Source organism: Pempheris klunzingeri, chromosome 21 (genome assembly GCF_042242105.1).
Source record: "Pempheris klunzingeri isolate RE-2024b chromosome 21, fPemKlu1.hap1, whole genome shotgun sequence".
NCBI lineage: Eukaryota > Metazoa > Chordata > Actinopteri > Acropomatiformes > Pempheridae > Pempheris > Pempheris klunzingeri.
Window position 1 is genome coordinate 17,992,528 of NC_092032.1, and position 26,208 is coordinate 18,018,735.

At 39.8% G+C, this 26,208-nt stretch overlaps 1 protein-coding gene across 1 annotated transcript in view; it reads right to left on the reverse strand.

The window, feature by feature from the left end:
• Positions 1-2,161: 2,161 nt before the first annotated feature.
• LOC139220783 (cadherin-18) overlaps positions 2,162-26,208 on the reverse strand; it is a 54,631-nt gene continuing 30,584 nt past the window's right edge. Inside the window, exons 7-11 of the mRNA XM_070852626.1 lie at positions 24,532-24,668; positions 21,626-21,747; positions 19,245-19,362; positions 10,070-10,321; positions 2,162-2,696 (exon numbers count right to left, since the gene is read on the reverse strand). Of these exons, the coding sequence (XP_070708727.1) occupies positions 2,191-2,696; positions 10,070-10,321; positions 19,245-19,362; positions 21,626-21,747; positions 24,532-24,668 (1,135 nt within the window). The 3' untranslated portion in view covers positions 2,162-2,190. The remainder of the gene's footprint in view (positions 2,697-10,069; positions 10,322-19,244; positions 19,363-21,625; positions 21,748-24,531; positions 24,669-26,208) is intronic.

Sequence of the window (26,208 nt, forward strand, 5' to 3'; positions counted from 1 at the left end):
CCACCACCACTTGGCTTCCAAAACAGCGTTCTCCTATCATGCACCATGGTCATGGAATAACCTTCAAAAAAAACTCTTAAACTAGAAACATTCATATCCATTAATGAGTCTAAGAGTATCATAAAGAATGCAGTGAAGGAGGAATGTCACTGTTTTTCTTGAGAGACCACTATCCTTAAATAGGTGTCAATCTGTTTTATTGTTTATTTTCTATTTGTGTGTCGTGTATTTGTGTATCATGTATCTGGTTATTGATTTTGTATGGCTGATACCTTGGCCAGGTCTCCCTTGTAAAAGAGATTTCTGATCTCAAAGGGACTTCCTGGTTAAATAAAGGTAAAATATAAAATAAAAAAAAAAATAAACAGAGGATTGTTATGGAGAGAGAGGAGTCACGATGTCAGGAGGTATGAGCGGAGGGTCTAAAATATTCATCCTCCCTTTGTCTTCTAAAAACCATCGTCAGCGTTTCTGAAGCAACACTGAATGAGAGCACGACAGCACAGATGAAGAGTCAGGGGTGAGTGGAGATAACTTATCAGCATTTACACAGTACACTTTTGTTTCCTATCATTAGAACACAGACAACTGGACAGTTTTGTTGCAAAATGAGGCCTTTACCATTTGTGGCAGCAAGTGAACTTACAATTTAACTTGATATGGATGTGCTTTTTTTTTAAAAATGCTTGATGGCACAAAAGAAAAGTAAAGTGGTGAACGACACCATTTTGAAGTTTAGTTTAGTGTCTCTTAAACATATTGTGTAACAGATAACTCTTAGTTTCCTGATGGATGTTTCCGGGATCGTGAAGTTCTTTCCATTTCGTGTCACATAAAGTATCATAAAGATGTCACTTTGTAGTACTTTGAATGGGACATTTCAGACAAGATGTCTCATAGAGAAGGAAAGACTTCACTATGACACAGGCAAAAATAATGTCAATTAAAATGTGACAATGAATGTTCTTTGTTCATGTCCTACTTGGCAGGTAAAACATTAATGAAAAATGTATAATTAATGAATTAATAAATAAAAAACTATAACAGGCTTTAATATGCCAATAGAGTTGAACAAGTAGTGCCCTACTTCATGGCAATGATGCACTAACCTGCAGGTGTGTGACTTCTGTTTAATACACTGCTCCAGTGTCAACATTTCACTCTGAAAAGCCTGTTTAAATTAGTGTGCAGTAATATATTTGGGACACATCATCAAAGTACCTCTGTGCCATCTAAAGAGTGCATATCCACATCTCCCATTGCAAAAGTGTCACGCACGAGCAAAATAATGAACTGAGGCATAGAGACTGGCTCCTATAGCGGCGCTCATAGACACCTAATAAATAAATAAATCGTCTGGTATACCAAGGATGCATTTTTTTGGTTGTATGTCTCTCGGAAATCAGTTTGCAGTCTGTTAGCAGCTTTAACTAAAAGATTCTGGCAAAGGGAAAAAGTCAATCACATCCATTATTTTGGATTATGTTAATAACATATACCTTAACTGATGAACATACTGTAGCAGCTATACTTGAAAGATGCTATTTGTTATTACAGTATTCACTTAAAGGTGTATTTCATGAGTCATTCTGTATTACCTTACCCTCTCTTCAGTTAAAAGACCTATATATTACATATATTGATTTTAACGAGTGTTTCATAGATAATGGCAACATTGAATGTGACACAAAACATATTATAAGCTCATTTGACTGGAGGTGTCATTTTTGTGCATATGGCTGGCTCAGCATCATCCTCTGCTTGATGAATCACCAACACCTTTGGTAATGCCTCCCACCATGCTAATCTTAACTGCATGCTGTACTGTATATCCATTTTTGGAGGAAAAAGACACAAACAATTCTTTCACATATCCACTCATATGGATTTCAGGACTTTATTGAGCAATAAAAAATATACACCAAGGGAAATATTGTTTTCCTTTTCCCCCATATTGTTGTTCCTCAATCTCAAAATCTGATTTAATACTTTTGGATGAACGACCCATGATCCGAGGTGACAAAATGAAGAAAAAAAATAAAAATAAAAAATAGAGCAGTCTTTTTAGTTCAACAGTAGAGGTTGAAAACCACTGGAACAGTTCGAAAGCATCGCTGTTTATACTGTTCACTGAAAATTTGAAAAACGGATTTCAAACAGATTTGGTTTGAACAGGAGCAAAATCACAGACTAGGTCGTCACATCTGAATCTGCCTCTCCGTAGAGTTCTGCCAGTTTCTGGAACTCAGGCCCCCAGTCATCCAGGTAGTTATAATCCTGTTCTGATTGCGTGCCGGGAGAGTCTAAAGGGCTGATGGATCCTGTGGGTGAGCCCTGGCCCTCATAAGCGTAGGTCTGGAGGGAGTCGTAGGGTGGCACACTGGTGTCCATGTCAGCCTCCACTAGTCTCTGCTTTATGAACTCGTGCACATCCACCTCGTCCACTTCCACCGATGGGCTCCGGCGGCTGCGGGGCAGGCCGCAGTGCTGCCTGGCTTCAGGGCGAATGTCCCGCCGGAACTTGAGCTCTTCTGCGGCAGCCGGGTTACGAAGGGCGATGATGTCGAAGGCCTCGGTGTCTTCCTCGCCACCACCCTCATCGTCATAGGTGACCACATTCTCTCTGATGTCCTCTTCGGAGATGATAAGGGGCTCTTTCTTGCTCCGCCGCAGTGTAATGAAGAGAACCACAATGGCTACAAGACAAAACGGGACACATTTTAGTATTGATGCTTATATTTAAAAAAGAAAAGTGCTGAAGATAATACCCTGATACCTTTGAAATAAAAATAATACCTTGTGTAACAGTAAATAACCAGTATAATTCTGTAAAATGACATTTAATAGTTGTAAAGAAAAGGTAAATCAGAAAGAAAATTGCTTTTCTTGACAAACCGCTTAGCAGAACAACATATAATGGAACATCTGAGTGTTCAGCCATGTTTTTTATGCTAATACCAATCCCTGTGTGCCTGTGTTGTTTGTTAATTCATAGCTCATGACAGAAAAACATGTTGTGGTTCGTAAACAGCCAACCAAATGAACACACGCTGATTTTATGTGCATATTTATCCGATTTGCTATCAGGACACTAAAACTGGCCAAGCGATGAGTTGTAAATCAATAATACACATGAGCCGACATTAGCGTTGGCTGTGATGATACTCTGAATGCAAGCTGTTGAGATGATGACAATATAGACATTATTATCATCTGTGGAGCAAACTTAACCACACATTCAGCCAAAATGCAATACACCATTGAAATAGAAAGTGAAAATGTGTCCGTACATGGAGGTATGTCTCATGTGATCATCTTTTAGTTTTAGGTGAGGCCAGTGATATAAATAACGAGCCACTTCCGCCACATTAAAGCAAATATAGCATGATGGCGAAAAAATGTCTCTGCAGATAAGTAGCTTACAGTGTGAAATATCTTTTCCAACTGTTAATGAAATCATGAAGCAGGGTAATATTTGATGACATGCTACAGCTTGGAACATGTTCCTACAGCTAATGAGAGTTATACTTTGGTTTAATGATGACCTCTGCAAGATGTTAACACTAATATCTATTTAATAAAATGGCGTCAGCCAGGGAGGTACATTTTACAGCAGGGCGATATCTACTAGGAGTTCATTATGCTACACTAGCAGAGACAAGCGAGCTAGATCAGTGCAGGGGCGTCTTTGATTCACAATCAAATTGCATTGAATATTAGCAGGAGGAAAAAAAGGTTCATATAAACAACAAGCGAAATTCATCTGGATGAAAATGCCTTTTTTAAAATTATATATTAATGCACTCAGCATCTTGGCATTCCACATCAAGCTGTTATAAGCTATAATTATCTCAACCACTACTCAGTACTGTGATAGATCAGCTTCTCCAGGTGACACTCTTTATAACACATACAAGCTGAGAGCTTGCCAGAGAGACAGGAAGGTGATGTGGTGGATGAGGTGGAGGCAAAGGTTTCAACTGTCATAGCATGGAGGATGCAGTGATACATTTGGCTAATCTACTGTATTTACTTAAGCCGTACAGCTATGTATACATATCGTGATTATTATCATGCTACTTTAAAGAGAAAATCTGAGCATTAGAGCAGAGTTAGATTGAAGGTACTCTGACGCGATGCATGATTTGTGGAGCCTTCTTTATTTCGGACTTGAGTGTAATCCCATTGGTTCCCAGTGGACTAAAACAGACCTCTTGTAGGTTCTGTCATGACGAACATCCTGAAGTAACTACAGCACATGTAATTCCCCTTTTATGGGTGCAATCATGGACAGATTAGCTCGTCAGGGAGCCCCCAGGACTAAAATTTGTTGTAATCACCAAGTACCGTGAAAGCAGTTTGTGGTCCCATCCACATTGAATGAGGCCACGGCATTGACACAGTGAGGGTGCCAATGCTGGGAAAAATACAGGATCGCTATGATAGATAAAATAATTGCCACTGTGATATGTTTTATCTCTGTGTTGTAGACTACGGTGCAGTGTTTTGGCATCTGATCAGCCTTCAACCTCATTACTTGAAGAGTAACTTGACATCAGGTTGAAAAGCAGTGTTTTGGAGTTTTTACATCTGTTTCACCTCTGAACACTCCCAACGTGACGTGAGTGTGACTGGCTGTGGTGAGACATGTACTGTTGCACTTGTGACGACGCTCAGCAGTGATGTCACAGGGTCTACACTGCAGCAAGACGAGGAGTTAAATCACTGGAGGTCATTATTGTCAGGCCATGTTACTCTTTTAACTGCTCCTCCGGGATTGTATTTTATCATTTCACCAGCATTGAAACAACGAAACCTCACCAATGCATAACCTGTCTTTTTTTTTTTTTTTATGCCAGGCCATTTTCGATTTGAAGACAAAGAGCAAGGTGATACGATTTTTACAATGAACCAGGTAATAAAGTGTATGTAATTCCTCCCCAAAAATGCACAATTAATCAAGTTACCTAAAACCAAGTAGCAAACTGAATCATGTGGACCCTCCCCCTCAGGGCATTTGACCCCATTGTCCATTTAACAATCCAAACCCTTGGTATGAGCAGCATTTATTAGCACCTTTTAGCCAGCAGTTATGCTTGGAGCCTAAAATGATAAAGTGAACTAACACAGTCGATCCATACGCCTACAGCTATTTCCTTATAGTCTTACCGTTATGTTTAACAGCAGGGCTGGGAATCGAGCTTGTTCATTAAAACTCAGTCTAGCAAATGAACAACACATGAAGCCGTGAGGAATTTTTCACAAGCCCTGGCTGAGTGGCATTTGGATTATGTGAAACTAAATGTAGAATGTAACATTATGAATGGAAAACTCCACTTTGTTCTTGATTCTACCCTAAGACCCCTTTTGACTAAAATAATTATGACAAATGTATTTATCTACATATATTTCATTGTTCAGTGCAGTTATTTGCCTGTGTTTTTAATGAAATGTCCCCCAACCTGCATGTGAAAATTCACTTTACTCCCCCTGGTGCAGTCGCACCCCAAGTGGGGTTAGAGAGGATGAAAAATGCAATTTGTGTGGGACAGTGCTTATCGCTCGACTTGTTTAAAGCAACCAATTACACAATGCAAGAATGTGAGTGTGTGCGGTGTGAGCTGGGTCAATCACGGCGAGCAGAACTGGGAAATAAAGAATGTCATTTTTTCATTTACTTTCCCATGCATATTTTTGAGCTGCTACATTTTTGGCCTGGTTCCTTCTGCCGCTATCTACAGTTTATGACCTTACTGTGGTTTAGAAGTAAACAGCTTGAATATAATGAAAAGTAAAAATGCTACCCAGACATTCAGTTAATGCACCTGTATTATTTACCAGCATTTCATACACTGGAATGCACTTTCCACAGTTCATGATCTACTCATATTTGTAGTATATTCCTATCCGCTGTACACACATTACATTGCTACATTAATGCTCCCTGAATGGTCCATTCAGGTCATTTCATATACCTAGCCGAGGCCAGCTGAGGTCTAACTGTTGCTCAGTGCACCACTTATGGCATCAGGGAGCATTACTCCAGGCTACAGCTATCTATGTGCTGCAGTAGAGGTCTCATTTAAGCTGTATTTACCCTGGTTATGGAAGATTAGACTGGAAGACTAGAGGACTGTTTTGAATTGCAAAATAATGTATCTAATCCAAATCAGAGGCCGTTCCATTAACTTGTCAAGGCGCAGACCTAAGCTCAAACAGGGCAAAACTTATCGAAGAAAAGTAAAAACACTAGGAAGTCACAACTGCAGTAACAACCATTTTTGCTCTAATCGGTATGACTGTGCTCAATATTTAAGCCATGTCATTCATTACCTACATTACGAAGTGTGAACAATCATCGGCTTTATAATTGAGAAATAGAGTCCTTGAAAAGTAATCTTGGCCCAATCAGACTAATGTTGGCAGTTTGCCTACAAATCCTTTAACTTGTTGCTGTGGCACTGGAATGAGGAAGAACTGCTGATTATTATTATACAACATGAGATCCTGGAATTAGCAGAAATCTTATATTTCACCGAATGCATGGTATCACAATTATCATTAGTACATGTACATATATTTGTTGTGAGTTGATTGTAGTTCTAAGTCTAAGTTCATTCTACATTGAGCAGGTTATGGTTTTATTTTTAAGCTAATTCCCCTTTTAGCCTAATTAGTATTGTAATTCTGTACCATTTCATTTGAAACTAAATTAGTACAATCCAATCAATGATCTACTTATGAATATTTTATGTTATTTAAGTTGTGTAGGCCATTATCAACTGAGTCTGCACAGAGGTAGTTTGTATTCCTTTCTGGTTGCTGCAGGCTTAATTAGTGCAGCTTTAAAGGACACAGAGATAAAACATGGAGATTAATCGGACAGACGGAAAACAATCGGACACAAACAAATCACACTGACAAGCAAAGACGAGCAGGAATTGAAAGTGAGAGTCATGTTTTTATAAGCGATATATAGGAGACACTAATGTCTGTCAACTTTGCATTTCTCAAACCATCTTTCACTACACCAGTAGTAATAATACCTTCGCTCTCTTTTTTCTATATCTAGAAAAATTTGTTCATTCAAAACATTTTTAAGATTTTTTTTCAGCGTTGAGCAGTTTGCTCATAACTAGTCAACAATTCAGAATAAGCACAAACTATCCATTCCCCTCGTGGGTGCAGGGAGATGGATGGTTTTTTGATTATATAAATTCATATGATTAAAATTTGTATTTAATTTATTTTGTTCTACAATTTTCAATATCAGTTCCTAAACAATACCACAGTAGTTTTTTTTCTTTGTGTAACTCAGGAATATAAGCATGTTTTAGCTCTAGACCAGGGGTGCAAAGGTAGTGCGGGTAGATGGCGTGACAAAACCTATCATCCCTAATTAGGACTAAGCGGTTTAGAAAATGAATGAATGAATGTATCCTCCCTATTGCGTTTGCGACTTGATTGACATACAGGGCGGCCAGTCCGAGTTCTCTTGTCTATCACGGGCTCGGGTGGTCAAACGCGCTAGCTACTACAAAACTCCAGCGAGCGAAGTGACCTAGTTAGCCTTCCAATTTATATCTACTAAAGAAGGGATACTCTGGGATAGGAAGGGATAATTGACTCTATTCAGTGCAAGTCATCAGAGTAAGGTAGTGACCTTAAATGTATTGAATGTTCCAATTATTCCTGTCACTTGTGTGCAATATTGACGGTTCCATCACTGTTTGTCACCTATGTGCATTACTGCTGTCAGTTTTTATGTGTAATACCAAGGGTTACATTAGTTGTAGTTATGCAGTGCACGCCAACATATATTGTATATAAAAAATTGTCAATGTGTCCGTATAGAGGTCACATGTTAATGCCAGGTGTAAATGGGGCCACTATACAGAGAAGCAGATAGCATTGGATTTTAAACTGGAGATGTTGCAGTGACTTAGTGATTCTTCTTGGACCACTGTTCCTGTAGAACACCCCGTCAATGCCAAAGAAGGTGTATTGTGAAAAATGGTGCAGGCAAGTCAACTGACTGGCTGTTAAATAGAGTGGAATCTGATTTATTTTGACTGTGACCCACTGACAAAATCTCAGACCCCTTGGGGAGACAGGTTACCAAATCTCTGCCCGGTAGCTGAGCTATGTGTGAGACACTTGACTGGAAAGTGTGAATCCAAAACGTAAGACAGGTCAAACAAAAAGAAAGAAAAAAAACAGGTGTGATAGGTTCCTGTTTTTTCTTTCTCTCTGGCTCTGTCCTACTAGGATCTGCCTCGTGCAGATGATTACAGATGTAGCGTGTGTCTCTCAGTCAAGTGTTTGCTCCGAACAGTGGTGATGGCCTTTTGCTCGCCTCAGCCAGAGGGTTTGGCATAAAGGAAGAAGACAGCCAGCCAGTATGAATATGCATAACCTTCACACACTAATGTCCACAGACAATCAGTGAGGAGAGGAGGGCAGAGAAGAAACAGTGAAGCTGTGTTATTAGACAGTTTTGTCTAATCATGTCCTTTTGCAGTTTGGTTTGCAGAGGGAGAAATTGCTCTGTGACATCTCTCTCACCCTGCATTTAGCAGACAGGAGATTGCTGATTTTGTTCAATTTTTAGACATTTTCCATCTCAAACAGTGTGATTATTATTATTAGTTATCTTTTTTTTTTTTCCCCTCAAATTTGACGTGAAAAGCTGACTGTCCACATTTCAAATTCAAAGTGACAAGATCATATTTGCAGGTTTATTCATAATGATTTGCTGTCACTGTGAGGACTGGTTGCTATAGTAACAAGACACGCATCCCTCTTTGACTGAGGACATGGTTTGTGGGTGCTGCGATGAGATGGTATCATGGATGTAGCCCTGTTTATTATCTCCGCCTGGAGGGGATCATGCTTTTGCTTGTGTGTGTGTGTGTGTGTGTGTGTGTGTATCTGTCTGTCTGTCCGCAACTAATACTAAATTTTTTTTGTGCACATTCATGCCTGACTCAACAATCTATCGTGGTTTTGGTGATTCAAAATAAGAAAAAAGATATTTCATTTACATACTGTCAGTCCCTGCTGACTTTCAGCTTGAAATCAGATAGTAAAAATGTGAGAAGCGTCGCAATCGGCGAGGCTAAAAAGTAGCCTTACCTAACCTGCTGCAGGCCACATTTTGGCCATCCGTAGAAAAGATTTGTTTTGAATCAGTGCATCTGCAGATTAATTCCATAATCCATATAAAGTTATGCACAATACAATTCAATAAACCCCCGTTTCTGTTGTCTTTGCCTCTATCTTGACTGTAAGTAAGCTGGTGTTAACGCAGGTGTTGTGTCGATGACTGTTCCTTCATCAGATACTATTTCCCATAGTGCTTCTCTGCAGTTGGGGTTAGTTTTATGTCAGAATATGGTTAGGCATAGCAGAGAACACCTAGTGGAGATCTGCACTCTCCTGAGTGAACTTCCCTAGTTTTCACTGTATTTCTGATGGGGTTTTGTATTCAGGCTGCAGAATGCATCCGTCACACATGAAATCAGCAAGAGGGGTGTCTATGTAGTTGTCAACCACATTCTTCCATGCTTGTCCTTTGCTCATCTAGTCACAACATGCAGTGCCAAACATGCTGGGCAGAGAGTGATGGGGAGCAAGATTCAGTTGCATAGTAAGAGAGCAGATTTAAATTGAAATTCAAATCATGAACAAATGTGATTTTGTTCACTGACCCTACAATCCCCATTCCCCTCGCCTTGGCTGTCATTGTCCTCATCTCTAGTCACCTCTCCTGCAGCCTCCCCTCTCTGTGTCTCTCTCTTTCTATTCTATCCTTCATATGCTTTTCTCTTTCGTCCACCACTGTCCTCTCTCACTCTTTCTTCGCTCATTCTGAATTCTCCCTGTGTCTCCTCACATGTCCACTAATCCCTCTGTCCTTCTGTCCTCCTCTGCCCTAGTCAAACCCTTTCAAACCTTTCCACCCTTCTTTGCTCCTCTATGGTTCATCTCCTCCTTCCATGCCCTCAGGAAATTTGCCCCCGGGCAGCTCCCCCCTGCTGCAGTCCCTGCAGTGGCTGTCCCAACTTACCCAGCAGGATGACGATGCACAGCAGGATGGCAATCAGAGCCCCCGTGCTGAGACCTGCAGAGGAGAGGAATGCCTCTCCTTGGCATATCCGGATCCTGCCATGGCGTTGGCAGGGGCACACCCGCAGGGTCAAGGTGCTGGTGCCGCTCAGCGACGGCTCCCCACCGTCCCACACCACAATGGGCAGCTCATACAGCTCCTGGGTCAGGTGGTTGAAACGCCTCCGCCTGGCAATGATGCTGGCTGTGCTATCTGTAAAAAAAAGAAAAATTAAGGAAAATTACAAACCTTGGCTAGAAAGATTCATTGATGGTTTTGCTTCTCTTCTCAGTTGAGTTTACTATTAATTACCTATTAGTACAGACACAAGTTTGGATCAATTGTAAGATTTGTCAGCCAGACATAAAAGTCAAATCCAATCCACACATTTTTTTTTTTTTTTTTTACCGTCTTACTGGTGCTTGCCTGTGTGCCAAGGCTAATTAATTTCAAAGGTGTTCATTTACTGCTTTAATGTGCTGCAAAAGAGCAACTCACCTTAGCCACTGCACAAACACTGTGTACAGTAGATAAACAGAAAAGACAAGGCTGAATGTGATGAGAAGCAAAAGTAAATAAATGAAAACCCAAGAGAAGGCAAATAAAGATGCAACACCTGTATACATATGCACAAGGCCGGATTGAAAAGAAGCTTATTTTGTTACTTCAGACATCAGCACTCGCTCCAATGCAGACTTTAACCTGAATGCATGGCCTGTGACATAATCACAACGATGCAATGACAAGCACACCTGTAAATACTAACATTAACCATGACTGACTTCCATTAAGTGTCCCAGGAAGCCTGGGACTGGCTCTCCTAAATGGAATACAGCCATCATTAATAACATGAAGGCTGTATTCAACTACTGCAGGCCACACCAACATAACTGATGAAATATGTTCTTATGCTCTGACTTCTTCAAAATGAATTTATGACAGGCACCACGGGCATCCTAATACTGATATGTTTGTCATAAAGATGGGATATCTGTAACATACACAGCAGGATAGTAGCCAGTGCCCTCTATATTGCTGTAGCCAACTGAACTTGTTTACCCCTTATTTATTTTGACAGCAGTGGATTGTGGAGCCACATTGATATGATATAAACAGGGAGTAGTGTGTATATATATATATATATATATACCAATGAAAATACATGTATGTGCTAAAAAACCAATACAACAGTGAGATGCACATACAGCTCACTGACAGAGCCACCATAAGCCATCTGGTGGCATTTATGGTCCAGTTGCCTGCCAGTTCCAAACAGAATTCCCTATGCTGCGTTGACTTTCACCATGGACTGTTTTGTCCATGCTGCTTTGAGAACACCTGTGCAAAAGGAGTGACTGCAGAGTGGTAGAAACTTTCCACCAATACCAACAGGAAGAGAACAGCTGACTGATTAACTATATGTGTACATGAACTGTTATATAATATATTGTAAGATGAGCTTGAAATGAGGACATTTCTATTGAATCTATATCCATTTTCATTTTTTCTTTATTTATACAGGAGGAAAGTGTGTCTGTGTCCTGGACTTAGTGCATGTTCCTGTGAACATTGCTAGAGCACTAGCACAATCGTCATTTGCTTATCAACTGTGATAAAGAACAAATAAATTGGCAATATCCATCCGTCCACTTTCTTCCCCTTATCCGGGGTCGGGTCACAGGCACTCAAGACGTCCTTCTCCCAAGCAAAAATGTCGTGAAGACATGAAACTGCTTCACAGACACTTTGCGGTGCTGAACAGGGGAGTTAATTTTAGCATATACAATGATATAACAGGAGCTGTTTTTTGCAAACTTGTGGAGTACACCTGGTAGTTGGGTTGGATCAAGATCAGAACCCTCCGCAAACGAACCCTTCCACAATTTGTTTTGGACCAGACTGAAACCGCCTAATCTTAAGGGTCTGAAGCTGAGTGTGATTACTGCACTCACGCCAACCCAAATGAATGGCATCAAGGGGAATATGAACCAGAGCCAAATTTATCCAGACAGGTGTGAAAACACCTTAATAAGCTGACACCATCACATGACCGCTTTACATGCTGGGTCTAACATGAAATGCTTACTGGTACATGTGGGCTGTGTGAGAGGAGATATCTCAGCAGGATAGCTTTAGTTTTACAGACTACAAAGGACACTACCAAAGCACAGACTGAACATCTGCACGATATAAAGGAAGGAACTTAAAGTATAGAAAGTGTATGGCTTGGTGAATCAGGTACATGTATGACTAACTCAGGCCTCATGCGACTGACGAGCTACAAACTTTCAGTCGACATATTGCCGGCTGACACATATTCACACCATATTTTAAGTTCTGAAAACGCTAAATCGTGCACAGGGCAACCTTTTCCTTTCCACCCAGCAAAAACACCTCCGCCGTGCTGTACTATCGTGCTTCTGCTCTGAGACCTTGCCTCCCACTCCAATCTCTGCTCCATCTATGAATAATTATAATGATCGACAGTTGGAATGACAACACGTACTTCAAGCTTTATTAAGTCAGACTCGCAGTATCACCGTATCAGCAAGCAGATGGGTGGGGGGGGTTTGAGAGAGCGGAGTGGGAGAGTTGCAAATACCAAGGAAGAGCGATGGGGAGTTGGAAGATGAGAGGACAAGAAGGGGAGGTGAGGGGGTGAATGGAGGAGGTGTGTGTGTATATGTTTGAGCCAAAGAGAGTGCAGAGAGGATGAAGACGGAGGCTGAGGCATAGAGAGACAAATAAGCGTGTGTGTATGTGGTGTTTGCCGTCACAGTCTTTACACTTTGAAGCACAGCGTCATGGCAGCGTGGATCCTTGTACAGACCACAACAAGGAAATGCACGTCAGTTACGTCATGCTAATTTCACATTAAACCACCTTCCGTCGCAGGTGGGGTGGACGAGAGCTGTGCGCTTGTTGATTAATGCCGCAGTGAGTTGTGCTGCCTCTCCTCTTATGAGGACGCTGCGTGGCTGCAGATGGCCCCGAGTTAGCACAGTCACAGTTTAACTGGGTTGCGACAGCTATGCCTGTCACATGCACTGTAAGACAGTAAGACCATCCAATGAAGAAACATACGCTTTTAAGAGCCTTCCACACTTCGGTGAAAATAGTTCTGAATATTTAGATCTGCAGTGTTTTTCAGATCACATGAAATTTATTTTCCATTTTTGTTTTCTGATTTTTTTTTATCACATAACAAATTGCCAATAGGTATATATAAAAGTATTAATAGACATGTATGAGGTTCAACTTAAACTTATGGAGTCCTCTGTGCACTAGGTTTATTCAGCTGGAGTATGTATTACTTACACATTCCTGTCTCTCCAACTCAAAATATGAAGTTCAGTGAGATTTCAAAGCAGCAGATGTGCAGAAGTATGTATGTGATGAAATGTTAAACTCCACAGTCAGAAGCAAAGTACATATGGAAAGTGTACGGAAAACCATAAAATCCCTAATTTGATATTTTTTAAAAAAGCAAACCAAAAATATACCAACAATGGACGCAAAAATATCTCTACAGAGACTTCACACTTGCCTACACATGCACTTAGCTGGATTACTTGTGAACTTTGGTGGGTAGGTGGAGGTGTCACTGATGGGATTCAGCACGAATCTTCTCTCCACTTGCCACTTGGAGCACAACACACATTGTGGTGGCACGATTTTGGAGCTGAATGAATTGTATATTGCATCACTTTCTAAAGACTTTATGTTGGGAATGGGTCAAATGTATGCAGCCTGCAAATGTCAAGAAATTGTGTGTATTGTATAAGTGCCACAGGTATTAAAGTCTGCACCACTGCTCCTTCTGCTTATAGAATTAGCAATATATTTTCATTAAAATGGTTTATATTTTAAGCAACTTGTTACAGATATCACATTTATTTGCGATTATCTAATTTACCTAGACTGCTTTGTGCTGACTGCGTTGCATCAGTGAACTTACACTCATCAGATCAGATAAAGGATTTTGTAATTCTGAAAAAAAACATGTAAGAGGGTTCATAGTCATAAAATGAAATATTTTGTTGTAAGCATCTAATGTGTGACTCTACAGGCCAACTTTGTCACCTTCAGGATAGTTTACCCAAAGCTGATATCGTTAATCCATTCGATAGATATATTTGTTCTCGCTTTAGATAATTAAAGTTCAATTTGAAAATCAATAAAATTAAAATGAATTGAAAAATGAGTCTGATCTTTTAGGAATGGTCACATCAGAGGTTAAGGATATTGGCTAGTGTCAGTGTAATAAGAGCATAGCAGCATATCCACAATTACAAGCACTCTGCATCCCTATAATGTATCTTGTAAGAGACACGTTAAGATTACACGTGACACAATGTAGACTGTAATTAGTCTCTGTAAGACTAATTACACTGTAATTATTTGGTTGATCAGGACTTGCCATAAGTAACATAATGAACTAAACCTTCTGTGCAAACGGAAAAATAGGGCAAATACATTTACCCTTTTGTGTCAAGGTGTTATTCCCGTGTAGGACAGCTTTGAATATTAATTAATGTTACTCAAACAATAATATAATTTCACATGGAAACAATAATAAGCCTCTTATGTTGAGTAAGAAAATGCACATTCTGAGACAACTGTTATCGCTTTTAAAAGAGGCCCTTGTATTCAATGATGATTAGTCTAACTCAGTAAGGCTTAACAAACATGCCGGCAGTGACAACAGACAGCAGCTAGTGATTGGATTGCTTGTAAAAAAAAAAAAATCAATATGTTTTGCCCACTGCATCGGTTTCAGCATATTCACACTGTCACAGCATTGCATTGCATGTTTGTTCCATAAGGTTGTGTTTTATGTATTTGAGTTAATTATGGGTTGGACTGTATGCTTCTGTAGTAACAATCAAAGGGCACTGCAGATTACTATTATTATGTACCTTTGTTACGCAGGAACAAATTGATCCACAGCCCCTATGTGGCACCAATGGCTGCTGAGCAGTTACTGCACAGAAGTAAGGGTTGTGTAAAGGAATACTGGATTATTTAATTAATAAAAAAAATACTATTCATTTTTCTTAAATCCTTAACATCAAGTAATTAATGGAAACATTTCAAATCAAACACTCCAATGTGAGATTGTGACAATTTGTAGTTTTGACAAAACCAGCATGAGACAAACTGCTCTGCCCTCTCTGCATAAATCATGCTGTTTCAGCAGATAATGGGCGTTTGGAAGTCTACAAATATAACACCCCCTACAAGTAATGTGTGAGTGACATATAAGCTAATTAAACGTCCCACATATCAATGGCTTGACAGTGCTTCTTTCAACACAGCTGATTAACTGAAATATTATAAGGTCTTCTGTATGCACACTGGAAGGAGATGCCTTCAGAAATCAATTGATCTATTTAAGTGTGTGGGTTATTTAGAGATCATAGCCTCCGTTTAATTGCCTTTTTAGAAGCAAATGTCATCACAATGTGACAGATAAGGAGATCAAAGAGGCATTCACTTTTCAGTCATTGTAAAGTAGGAATAGTGAAGTTGAATATATTTACAGGCCTTTTAACAGAACAGGTTTGTCACAAAGTGCTTTCCTAGAGCAGCAGAGTGGAAGCATCCTTCCTTGTTTTTCTGCTTTAATGGTGCCTAATACGCTGCAGGAGCTTGACCTGCATTTATTGTAGCACATACAGCATTTCAACTGAATCCACACATCTGCATGACAACTTGGTGTTTCAGGAGCCTTACCTTCATCTCCGCAAACAAAGATTGCAATTCCACAGCAAAATAAAAGGCACTGATCTGAATCCATGGCCTAATCTGTGTTTTCGTTTTAGCCAAAAATCAATACTCAGCCGCTACGCTGATCTGATTTTGTTAAACAGAGCTGGAGCTGTTACAGGGTTCTGTACAAAAAGCAACAATTGTAACAAGATAGGCTCTAACAAATCTGATAAGTACACAAATAGCTTCCCAAAGAGCTTTAGTTAATGGGTTCTTTTAAGAGTCATGATTGTTAAATTACCTGAAATGAATGAGAGGGAGGAATCAATTGCAGACACTATTAGTTATTAAACTAAAAACGAAGTCATTAAGCATATCAAAGTGTCTAAAACTAAATCTTTTATTTTGTAATACAAAAACTGAGCACAGAGCCAGAAAAATCCAAGTTCATGAGGATCCTTTGTGAGCAAACTGTAACTGAGGAGGAAAAGGAGGTCATGAGAGAGTTAGTCGTGTGAGTGACTGAGAGGGATTTTCTTCAGTTGCACAACAACAGAGGGAGGTATTAGGCTGTGGCACAGAGCAGCTACCAACTGTTGGTCTGCTACAACAGCGATGAAAGAAGTTACTTCGAGTGTGAAGAGCTTACTTTAATTATCAGACACAGGAGTCGACAGTATGGTGCATTGTGTGTCTCTCTCTCTCTCACCCAGATATTGTGAACACAGCAAATAACTCCTGATACACAGTGGTAGTAGGACGCTATATGACTCCCCTTTTGAGTGTGAGTGCGAATGCAGACTCCAAGAGAGTGGAAATGACTGAAGCAGCATTAACTCAGGGTGCAGCGGCTTAACATTAAGAGGGAGGTTGGTATTTTGAAACAGAGGATGAGCTACTGTAGGAGGCAGTGAGACAAAAACAGTATATGGATCACATAATATAAATGAGTACACAAGCCATGTACACAGCACAGACCATCTGAAACAGGTAGTGAAAAGGTCATTTTAAAGACGCTCTTCTTAATTGGTAAACTGCTGCTTATAACTGTGGCTGGGTAACTCAAAAAGTAGTTCTTAAAACAAGAGCCACTTTCCTTGTCTAAATGCGAGCTTGCTCTTGAACAAGGCATTTAACTGCTCCAGTGGAGCCACTCTTTGGTCAACACAGTAGGTTGGAGGCTTTCCTGGACCACAGCCTCTCTTTAATCTGGTCAACTAACCGTCCAGGTTGTTGCTTTAAATCAGAACATGCTCCTCAACAGCTTTCCTGGTTAAAGAAAGGAAATTGTAAAAGGAGATACAAGGATTCCTGTATGTTTGAGTGGCCATTTGAATCCCACATCTATGCTAGACTTTTAACGGCAGAAAGCATAAATATGTATTTCAGAATTTATTAGTTTCATGACTTATTTTATCCCTCTGGGATAATTGATTCTTTATGGAAGTTTTACCTTGTGCACTATGAACTACAAGATCCATCTTTTTATTTTTACGAGTTCTCTCTGACAAATGGCTATAACCGTCAAGATATGTATATTTTTTATTTCCACGTCATGACACATGATCAGTCCACCGCTCAGGGGTTTATATCACAGATATAGTTTGAGAAAAACAAGATCCTGTGGGATGGTATGCAGCAGGAGTCAAACCCAAATTGAAAGGCACCATTACTCAAACAGCATGAACAAAAAAAAACAACTATCAATCGTTCAAGAGGGAGGGGTTTCTTTCCTGAGAGCTTTAGGAGTATTTTCTACAGATGGCTCTGTTGTAATAAATCTATTAACTTTTGAGAGAATCGCTTTGCAAGAGTGGGACATATTTGCAAATGGTGGGTATTTGGATTGGATATCTAGAGTGAAAGAGTTTAATTTGCACTCAAAGTAGAGTCTTTCCATCAGGCACCTGCCTGTGAGGCCTTGCTCCAGGAGGGTGCCCCTGTTCCTCAAGCAGACCTTTCCAAAAATACTAATCCAAAGAGGACTTTGAATTGCTCTTACTATGGTCCCTTGCCTGACAACAATTGGGCCTGACCCTAGCAGCAGCTATTACCCCCAACAAAAAAGCTGCCAGGATCACAAGGTCTGTGATTTATTTGGTCAAAGTATTACAGATGAAACAGTAACTGTAGGAAACTAAAGCTTTTCCTTTACCTCACAATGCTTTTACATACTAGTATCTGTGGCTGAGGAGGAAATAATTAGCATTTCATTGTTCAAAACTATGCCTCATATTAACTAGCCGACATCTTACTATACAGAAAGCAGAACGAGGAGCAACAGTAGCATAGGATGACTGCATTGCTGTGGCCAGCTTGTTGTTGGTTAAGAAGTGATTTTTCAGCATTACCTTCTATTAGCTTCCCTTCAAGTCCACTCCATGATTCCCTAACACAGCATATGGCAAAATCAGCAAGAGCTGTATTGCAGGCAATAGTGGAGTCGTACTTCCGGGTATTTCTCAGAAATTGTGGGGAAAGTGACGAACATGAGAAATTTATTTAACAAGTGTTTTTTTTTTTGCAACATGTACAAAACAGTCTCAGTCGTACAGATGCCATTATGACACGCCTCAGATACTTGGGATAAAAAAGGTGGTGAGGTTCCAGGTTTTATACCAAGCCCAGACATTTTAAGCATGGCATCCATGTCATGGCGAATGCTTCTACAGTAAATGTATTTAAAAATGTATTTAAACAATAAAATTACGACTTGAGCACTAAGATTTGCTGTGTGAACAAAGCTTAAGTGGCATTTCGATGAATGCAGTAAAACTTTCCTCTGCATCTCAATGTAGTTGAAGAATGCAAGGGGAGGCATGTGGTGGGAAGCCACTGGACCAAGGGCTAAACAGACTTACCTCCTATTATCACATTGATTGTTTTGATCTCTCTGCTGCTCCCTTCCTCTCCTTTGTTTTTTTTTTCTGTCTCTCTCTGGCTCAGAGATTCAGCTGGAGTGCTATGAACTCCTCCTCTCAGTGGGCAACTGTGAGATCTTCTGGCTGAGAGCTTTTAAAAGCACTGTGATTGCAGACCAACCTAGGGCTAGGTATACACCTGAGAGACTGAGATGGTTGCCATGGTAACACCCACTGTTGGCCCTGCGCTGGCACAAAATAATGCACGCAGGAGGGAAAAGGGAGAGCGCCAGAGTGGGTAATCCATTTGACAACACGATGCGCAAACATGCCAAGCCTTCATGACTCTTATGTTTCGTGAACGGCCGACTCAGAGTAGATCCCAGAGGCATTTGGATCTCCAGTAACCAGTTGACACAGCGCATATTTCAATTGTGCCTCCAAGGTATGAAGAAATCAGTGCAGCTTATTGGATCTTGGAATGTGAGCATTGGGGATGGAGCCCTAGGCAGAGTGCAGAACTCATAAGAAATGCAAACAAACATATTGATCTCGTTAATTACCTTCATTGTCTTTCAGGGTGAAGTTGGGATTAACTGGTAGCTGGCTCGGCAAAGCAAAGGAAAACCGTTGTCCATTGGCAAAGTCGTCCTTATCCACTGCTGTGACAGTCTGGATCACCTGTTGTTCAGAGGACACTGGGTAAATTACTCTTCAAACTTGGTGCCTGCAACATTTAATTAGCCGCTGCACCATCTAGAATCCCTTTTCACTGTAATTACAATGCAGGACAAGGAGTTGATTTAGGTTCTGATGTATGTCTCATGACTTGTTAATCATAATTGGTGTGAGTCAGAGTTCCTCTGACCTACAACCAACTGGTTGTGAAACATTTTCTCCTACCTCTGTATGCTGCGTGAAAGAGAGGAGCTTGTTGCAACGCTAGGATTTCAGAACATTTGGCTCGTACCACGGAGGGAGCTGGCATCTAGCAATGACAGGGGTGCTCTTAGGGCAGCCTCACTACCACTTTTGTCATCTTGTTACCCTTAATTGGTAAAAGACACAGTGAGAGCGGGGAGAGAGTGAGGTGAGAGAAAAATGACCTGATAGCTCCCCTGTCACCACAATGAGTTCTTATCTTAAATGTGACATTTGAGGTGCTGCTGTGCTCCTGGTTTACTTAGACAAGCCTTTGATTTGAGCTGTGCAGTATTAGGATGTAGCCTGTGCGTGCTTGAGTTTACTTATATGAATGTCATGGTTGAAAGGGTGGCACTGGTGGTGGAGCTTTTACCAGAGAAGCGGGTTCTCTATTTTCTGCTGTTAATTGTTCCAAAGTTTACTTTTAATGATTTTGTTTACTATCAGTGTGCAACAGCTAAAGGCCACTCAATTACTCTTAAAAATCAAGATAATGGGAGGTTTGGAAAGCCAGAGGAAGTAATACAAGTGGCTGTTTGCATGAAAATTCCTGCCTGAGTAAACATCACCCCATGGTTAGTTTCTGAGAAGGTGCAAAATTGTTCTCCATAATGTGGGTTTTGGTTTACAGCACATATCATACAGCATAATGACAGTCTCTGTATTTGTCTAAGCAATTTTGTGCTTGAATTTCTTCAGAACTCTGTGAACTTGCTTATACAGAGGTCTGCCTACCAGTTGGGTAAAAATACTACATATAAATGTGTTTCAGTCCAAAGTTGGCAGTCTAATACATGCATTAAGGAATTGAAAATACCATATCCTTGAAGAGTACAGTGCTGTGATTGTTGAGCTGACAAGACTCCTGTCATTGTTAGCTCTCTATGCATTTTTGTAAAAGCTCACTCTTCACACCCACGAACCAGACACAGAATCGGTTCATAGCATTAGTTATTGGCAGACATGTTCCAATGCCCCTCATATATCTTGAACCTGCCATGTGACATTGAGAATTCCCTCTCAAAAACATCAGAATGTAAAATGTAAAAATGAAAATTATATCAAAATGTGAAACGTGATATCCCTACCAGTTGTACAAGGTTATAATTTTCAGAACACCTATTAACTAACCTATCCACTAACCCATTTCGGTCCTTTTAATGCTGAAACTGTTTAAAAAGAATCCAGAAAAGCTGTGCTATTAAGTTTTTAAAGCATATTTGCTTGATTTTGATTAACGGATAGCTCAGTTTAGCTAGTGTACTGTTGCAATGGTTACCTTTTAGTTTAATATACTTTGGGCATTGACTTGGAACAGAGATACTCTTAAGGGGAACAATTATGGCATTTCGTCCATGTCTGTCAATAGTATGAAAATTGAAATGCAAACAGATGATAAAGCATTAATGAGCAGCTCTATTCTTTCAAATGTGCCACTGTCTCATTGTACACATCATAATTCTCCCCACTTAATCCCCTGGGCCACGAACCCTGGGGCTATGAAGCAACCTTAATTCAAATTTAATGCAAACTTTAATTCAAACTTTTCTTCCAATAGCTTGAAACTATTAAAAATGTATTTAGTTGTGTCTAAGTCTTTACTTCATCATCCTTTGCCGAACCAGCTATTTCCATGCTGCTGATTGCTCTATATCTCAAAAACCTTCCTAATTCGAATGAATCAAAGACTACTGAGAGCAAATTGGAATGAGTTTCGATTTAGAGCTGTCATGGTTTGCTGCTAAGATACTCATTTTGAATGAGGGATGATTAAGCAGCTCGAGTCTCTTACTGCTCAGCTCTCAGTGAGCAACCCAAACTGCTGAGAGAAACAATACTTCAGTACCGAATGCATGTAGTCAGGGAGACGAAGAAGTTTAATGCACGACTCCCAACACTTTCTTCCTGAGGTGTGTCGGAGGTGTAGAAAGATTTGAATGTGTGAAGAGAGAGAGAGGGAGTGAGATCCTGATGTAGACACAGATATAAGTGTTTTTCTGGTTAAACTCGAGATGCTCACCTGTCCTGGCCTTGAGCTTTCGCACACAATGACTTCCTCGTCTGTAGCTATTTCTGGCGGATTGTCGTTCATGTCCAGCACCTGGACGGTAACAGGGACGTGACTGAGAAGGCTGGGGTTGTCTGTAGTGGAGGGAGATCAAGCGACAAAGAAGATGAAAGTCAAAAGTAAAGTCTTAATAACAAAGTACAGCAACACTATAACAACACTGTCATTTTTAACTGGGACACCGTGCTCCTTTTGTTAGACTGCTTATCTTAGGCTGTGGAACTATAAAAGCACTAAGGGATGCAATGTCACAGAAGGAAATTTAGTGTATTAAAGCACATCTGATCATCTTTTTGCAGCATTTTCTGGTGCCAACTGCTGTGCCCCTCGCAGTGCGTAAGCTACTCATGATGCATGTAAATCATGTTCCTTACCTCCTCGCATCTTAATCACAGGTAAGGCAACAAAATAGACACCTGCACCACTGAAATGCAGGAAAATGTGTGTGTGGTGGACACCTACTGTTTAAACATGAGACAAGTACACTGAGACCAAATACACAAACTGTACAAATGTGGACAATCATAGATTTGTGTTCAATATTGGTAGGATGTCTTTAATTAGACATCATAGCTAAAAAGTTCCACTTGTCTAGTTGAAGTACCATAGAGTGAGGTGTTTAACCCTCAACCCGTGGGACGCCTCAATCCTGAACAAAGCAGGACTGGTTTTACTGGATAGCTTCCAGGTGCGAGTATGCTTTACAGTATGAGTGTGTACCAGGGCGGTGCTGAAAAATATCATGCTCACTCAGCACATCCTGCCTTGAATAAAAAAAAAAAGTCATGCAGGTGCTGCAGTCCTTCTATTAAATTAATGTTTCACAATTTTTATTTATTTCATCTTGTGCATTGTGGGTTTTGTGTGTTTTTTTTCGTGCCAAAGGGAGATCTGACACTGCACCTACTGCATTAGAAAAGGTCCTTGTGCTTTCACATGTTAAGTACCAAGTTGATCCAAAAACTAAAATTCAATCAGACATTCATTCTCTGCTTCACTCACACAGTAAGGGCTATCTACTCCTGGTGGCCATTAGAAGGCGGGATAAAGTCTCTGAAGGGCAGTTTGCAGTTAATTGTGCAGGGTGCTTTTTGTCTATGACGGTGTGTGTCCTTGCTCATTCAGAGTGCTAAAAACGTATCATTCTACCTTCTGAAAATGTCTTGGCATGTAACTGTATGAATACTTGTAACCTTGAATACTAAGGAGAGTTGAAGAGATAATGGAACATTAGCATGCAGCACCTCTGGCAAGAGATTTGCTTAATTGTGATTACAAATTATCCAAGTTACCTGATAGCAATTCTTGAAGTTAGCAGGGCCTGCATTTATTTAATTAATGTTCAATGTAGGAAAGGACATTGAAACAATTGGGACTAATTTGATTTGGTAATTAATTGTAAGAAAAATACACTGTAACCCATTTGAATACATTCTAATCAATATGCTAATGATCTCCTTCATTCTTGTTTTCTCCAGACTTCAATTTCACTATTAACTCACCTGGTATTGGGCAGTGTTTAAATATAGTTAATTATTGTTATATTGCTGTTGATAATGCTACCAAAACACCTTGCTCCTTGAGGTATACGTTATTATATAACTATTGACCAGGAACGGACTATGTTATGATAAAAAAAAACCCAGAGTAATACAATATACAACAAATCCTTCTTCTCCTTGTTGGAAGCTTTACTTTACCGTTTGAAATGGGATATTTTCACGACATAAACCAGATAAATAAGGTATTTTACTCTCTAAATTAAAGAAAATAATTCAGCCACTTATTTCAGTTTTGGTGAACCGTTATAACCCTTATTTTTGTTCATTCTTTCCAAATATGTAAGTGGTGGAATTGTGGACTGATAGTTATACTGATGCTGACGAGTCCTGCTGCAGTGGATGTGTGTCTGTTAGCATGTACAGTATCCTGTTGAAGTGTCTTTGATCAAAGCATTCAGCTGAATGTTGCAGTAAAACCTCCTCAGTGCCAAAAAGGTGCTGCTGATAGTATTCAGTAGAGGGAAAGTGTGCATTGCAGATTCTTAAAGCCGTCTTTTTTTATGGAACCTTTCTTTTGTTGATATTGATTTGGACTCCAATTTTACACCCTATGAATTTGAACCTGGACTGCTCTCTGACTATATGATCCCCCCAGGGCATCTTGTTATCTTGGGTAATGGAGAAAAAAACCCTGGGTTGAACTATAGCACCTACTTCTACCATTTCATTTCTTCTCCTTAAATCATGCTGTTGTGGCACAAAGCTCACCAACGACTTGAATGCAATTCTGATAACAATTTATAATGTGTCTTATTAGCTTGGGGCTAAACCAGATGAGTGTGGAAGGAGAGAGCAGTCTCTTTTAAGTGCCTCATTCAGGACACTGTTTAACAGTATTGCATGAGTTAACTACAGTTGCCAAAGGTGTCAGACATGGGAGAAATATACCCTGGTTATTTAAATATTTATATGTCAGAAGGTGAAGAGAATTCTATTCAGAAGGTGTAATATATGTACTGTATGTGTCCATATCTGCTTATTCACATACACTATTACAACGTTTAATGCCAGTTGCTAAACCTGATCAAACTGTACAACTAATGTTATATAGTTATACAACTATATTTTCACATTAGCACTGACAGAAGAACAGGCTTTTCAACTTTAAGATCAAAATTCAATTAGAATCTGTTTGTGCAACAGGAAATGGGAACCGTGTTAAAATGTCAGTAAATGTAGTGCTCAAGAAAACCTTCATCTGCTTACTAATGAACGCTCACATAAGGGCAAACATGATGCAGCAGGTACATTACATTTGTAAACATTCAGTTTATGGAAAGCCACCTGGGTACCTACCAACCTCCGAGGCCATCACAGTGATGTTGTGCCAAGGCATGTCCTCTCTGTCCAGAGGCTGTGTGGTCCGAATGACTCCAGTGCTTTCATCGATTCTGAAGTACCTCACTCCCTCCTCTTTGCTGTTCAAGACATACCTATTGGGAAAGGAAATTGTGATCTTATTAATCCACTTCAGAAAAAAAACTGTGATGTAAAAAAATAAAAGGTATGAATGGTCATTATGATGGCAGTGGACCGTCTGGAGGCTACAGTGCACAGTTATGTGGGGGTGCAGAGTAAGGGTCAAAACATGACTTGAATCATAATTGTTATGTTGTTGAAATGACAATTAGATATAGTTTTACAACAACAGTTAGACCTAGCAAAAACAATGTCATCATGTTTATCCCCCAACGCATACGATCTTTCCAGCCCCACCTGCTTACAGACCATAGACATTTGATAATGGGCTCAGTTTAAGTTTGGCAAATATTTAAAATGTACAATTTAAATGCTCAAAATGCAAAGACACATTTCAGAAAGAATGTTCAACTACACAACAGAGACCAGGATATATAGTCAGTGAGCCCTTATGGGCCAAGTTCCAAAAATACTAGGTCCTGCATTTCCCTGATGCAACCAAATGGATTATTTTGTTTGACCATCCCTGCTTGGTAAACACAAATGTAGTGCCCCTAGTTTGTAATGCAGGCTTTCCATTAGCAATTAGCAATCTCCGAGCCCATCCTGAAATACCTAATGATATCCTAAAGGTTATATTTTTCAAAAGCTTCCACTAGAGCCACATTATACTTCTCACAGAATAAGCAAAACAGCTCACTGTGAGTACACAGACCTTTGCATAGAAATGTTCAAATGCCTTTTTAAGTCAAATAGTACAATAGAACACTGTTTTTTTTGGCCCTTGCTTTAGTTCACCAATTCCAGTGAAAAATATACACAATTATATGCTTTTATTTCAGTCATATTTTGTAACACAGTGTATCAAAACAGAAAACCAAACCTTACATGAATCAAAGGAGATTCAGTCAACAAAAAACATGCAGTGAAATAGAAGGAATGCAGAACCAACACAAGCCAAAGGGGACGTTCTTATGCTACTGTGATTTCTAAGTCTGCTCCCATCTCTAAAGCACACTGTTCCCTCCTGCTTTTAAATGGACTTCAAGTCGAAACAGAATGTTCTGAAAATATATATTTTTTAAGTCCAGAGCAATTATCTTCAATATTTAATAATGACAAAAGGCCATGGCAATGTTTACACAGTTGTAATGGCTTTCTAGCAACACTTCAAACTAGAAGTAAGGCATTCTATGGAATACAAAACAGAAATGGCCTCAGCTGCTTCACATTAATTACACCACAAAAGGAGAATTGACTGTATATTCCCTAATTTATCTCTTAATGACCTATTTACTCTTTAATCCAGCATCCATTCTCCTGAGTAATGTAACTGAAGTAGACAATTTTCAACTGACTTGAGAGATGGAAATGGTATAGAGATATTAATGCCAGGATTGCATTTATGTGAAATAATGAGCCTTTTATTTTTCAGCTTGGCTTACAAGTGCACCCTGCACTCTCAGTAGTCATGTTGTCATGATGTATTAGATGCTCAGGCTCATAAGAGCATGAAGGCTTTTCATCTGTAAAAGTTAGAGTTTAGGTGCTAAG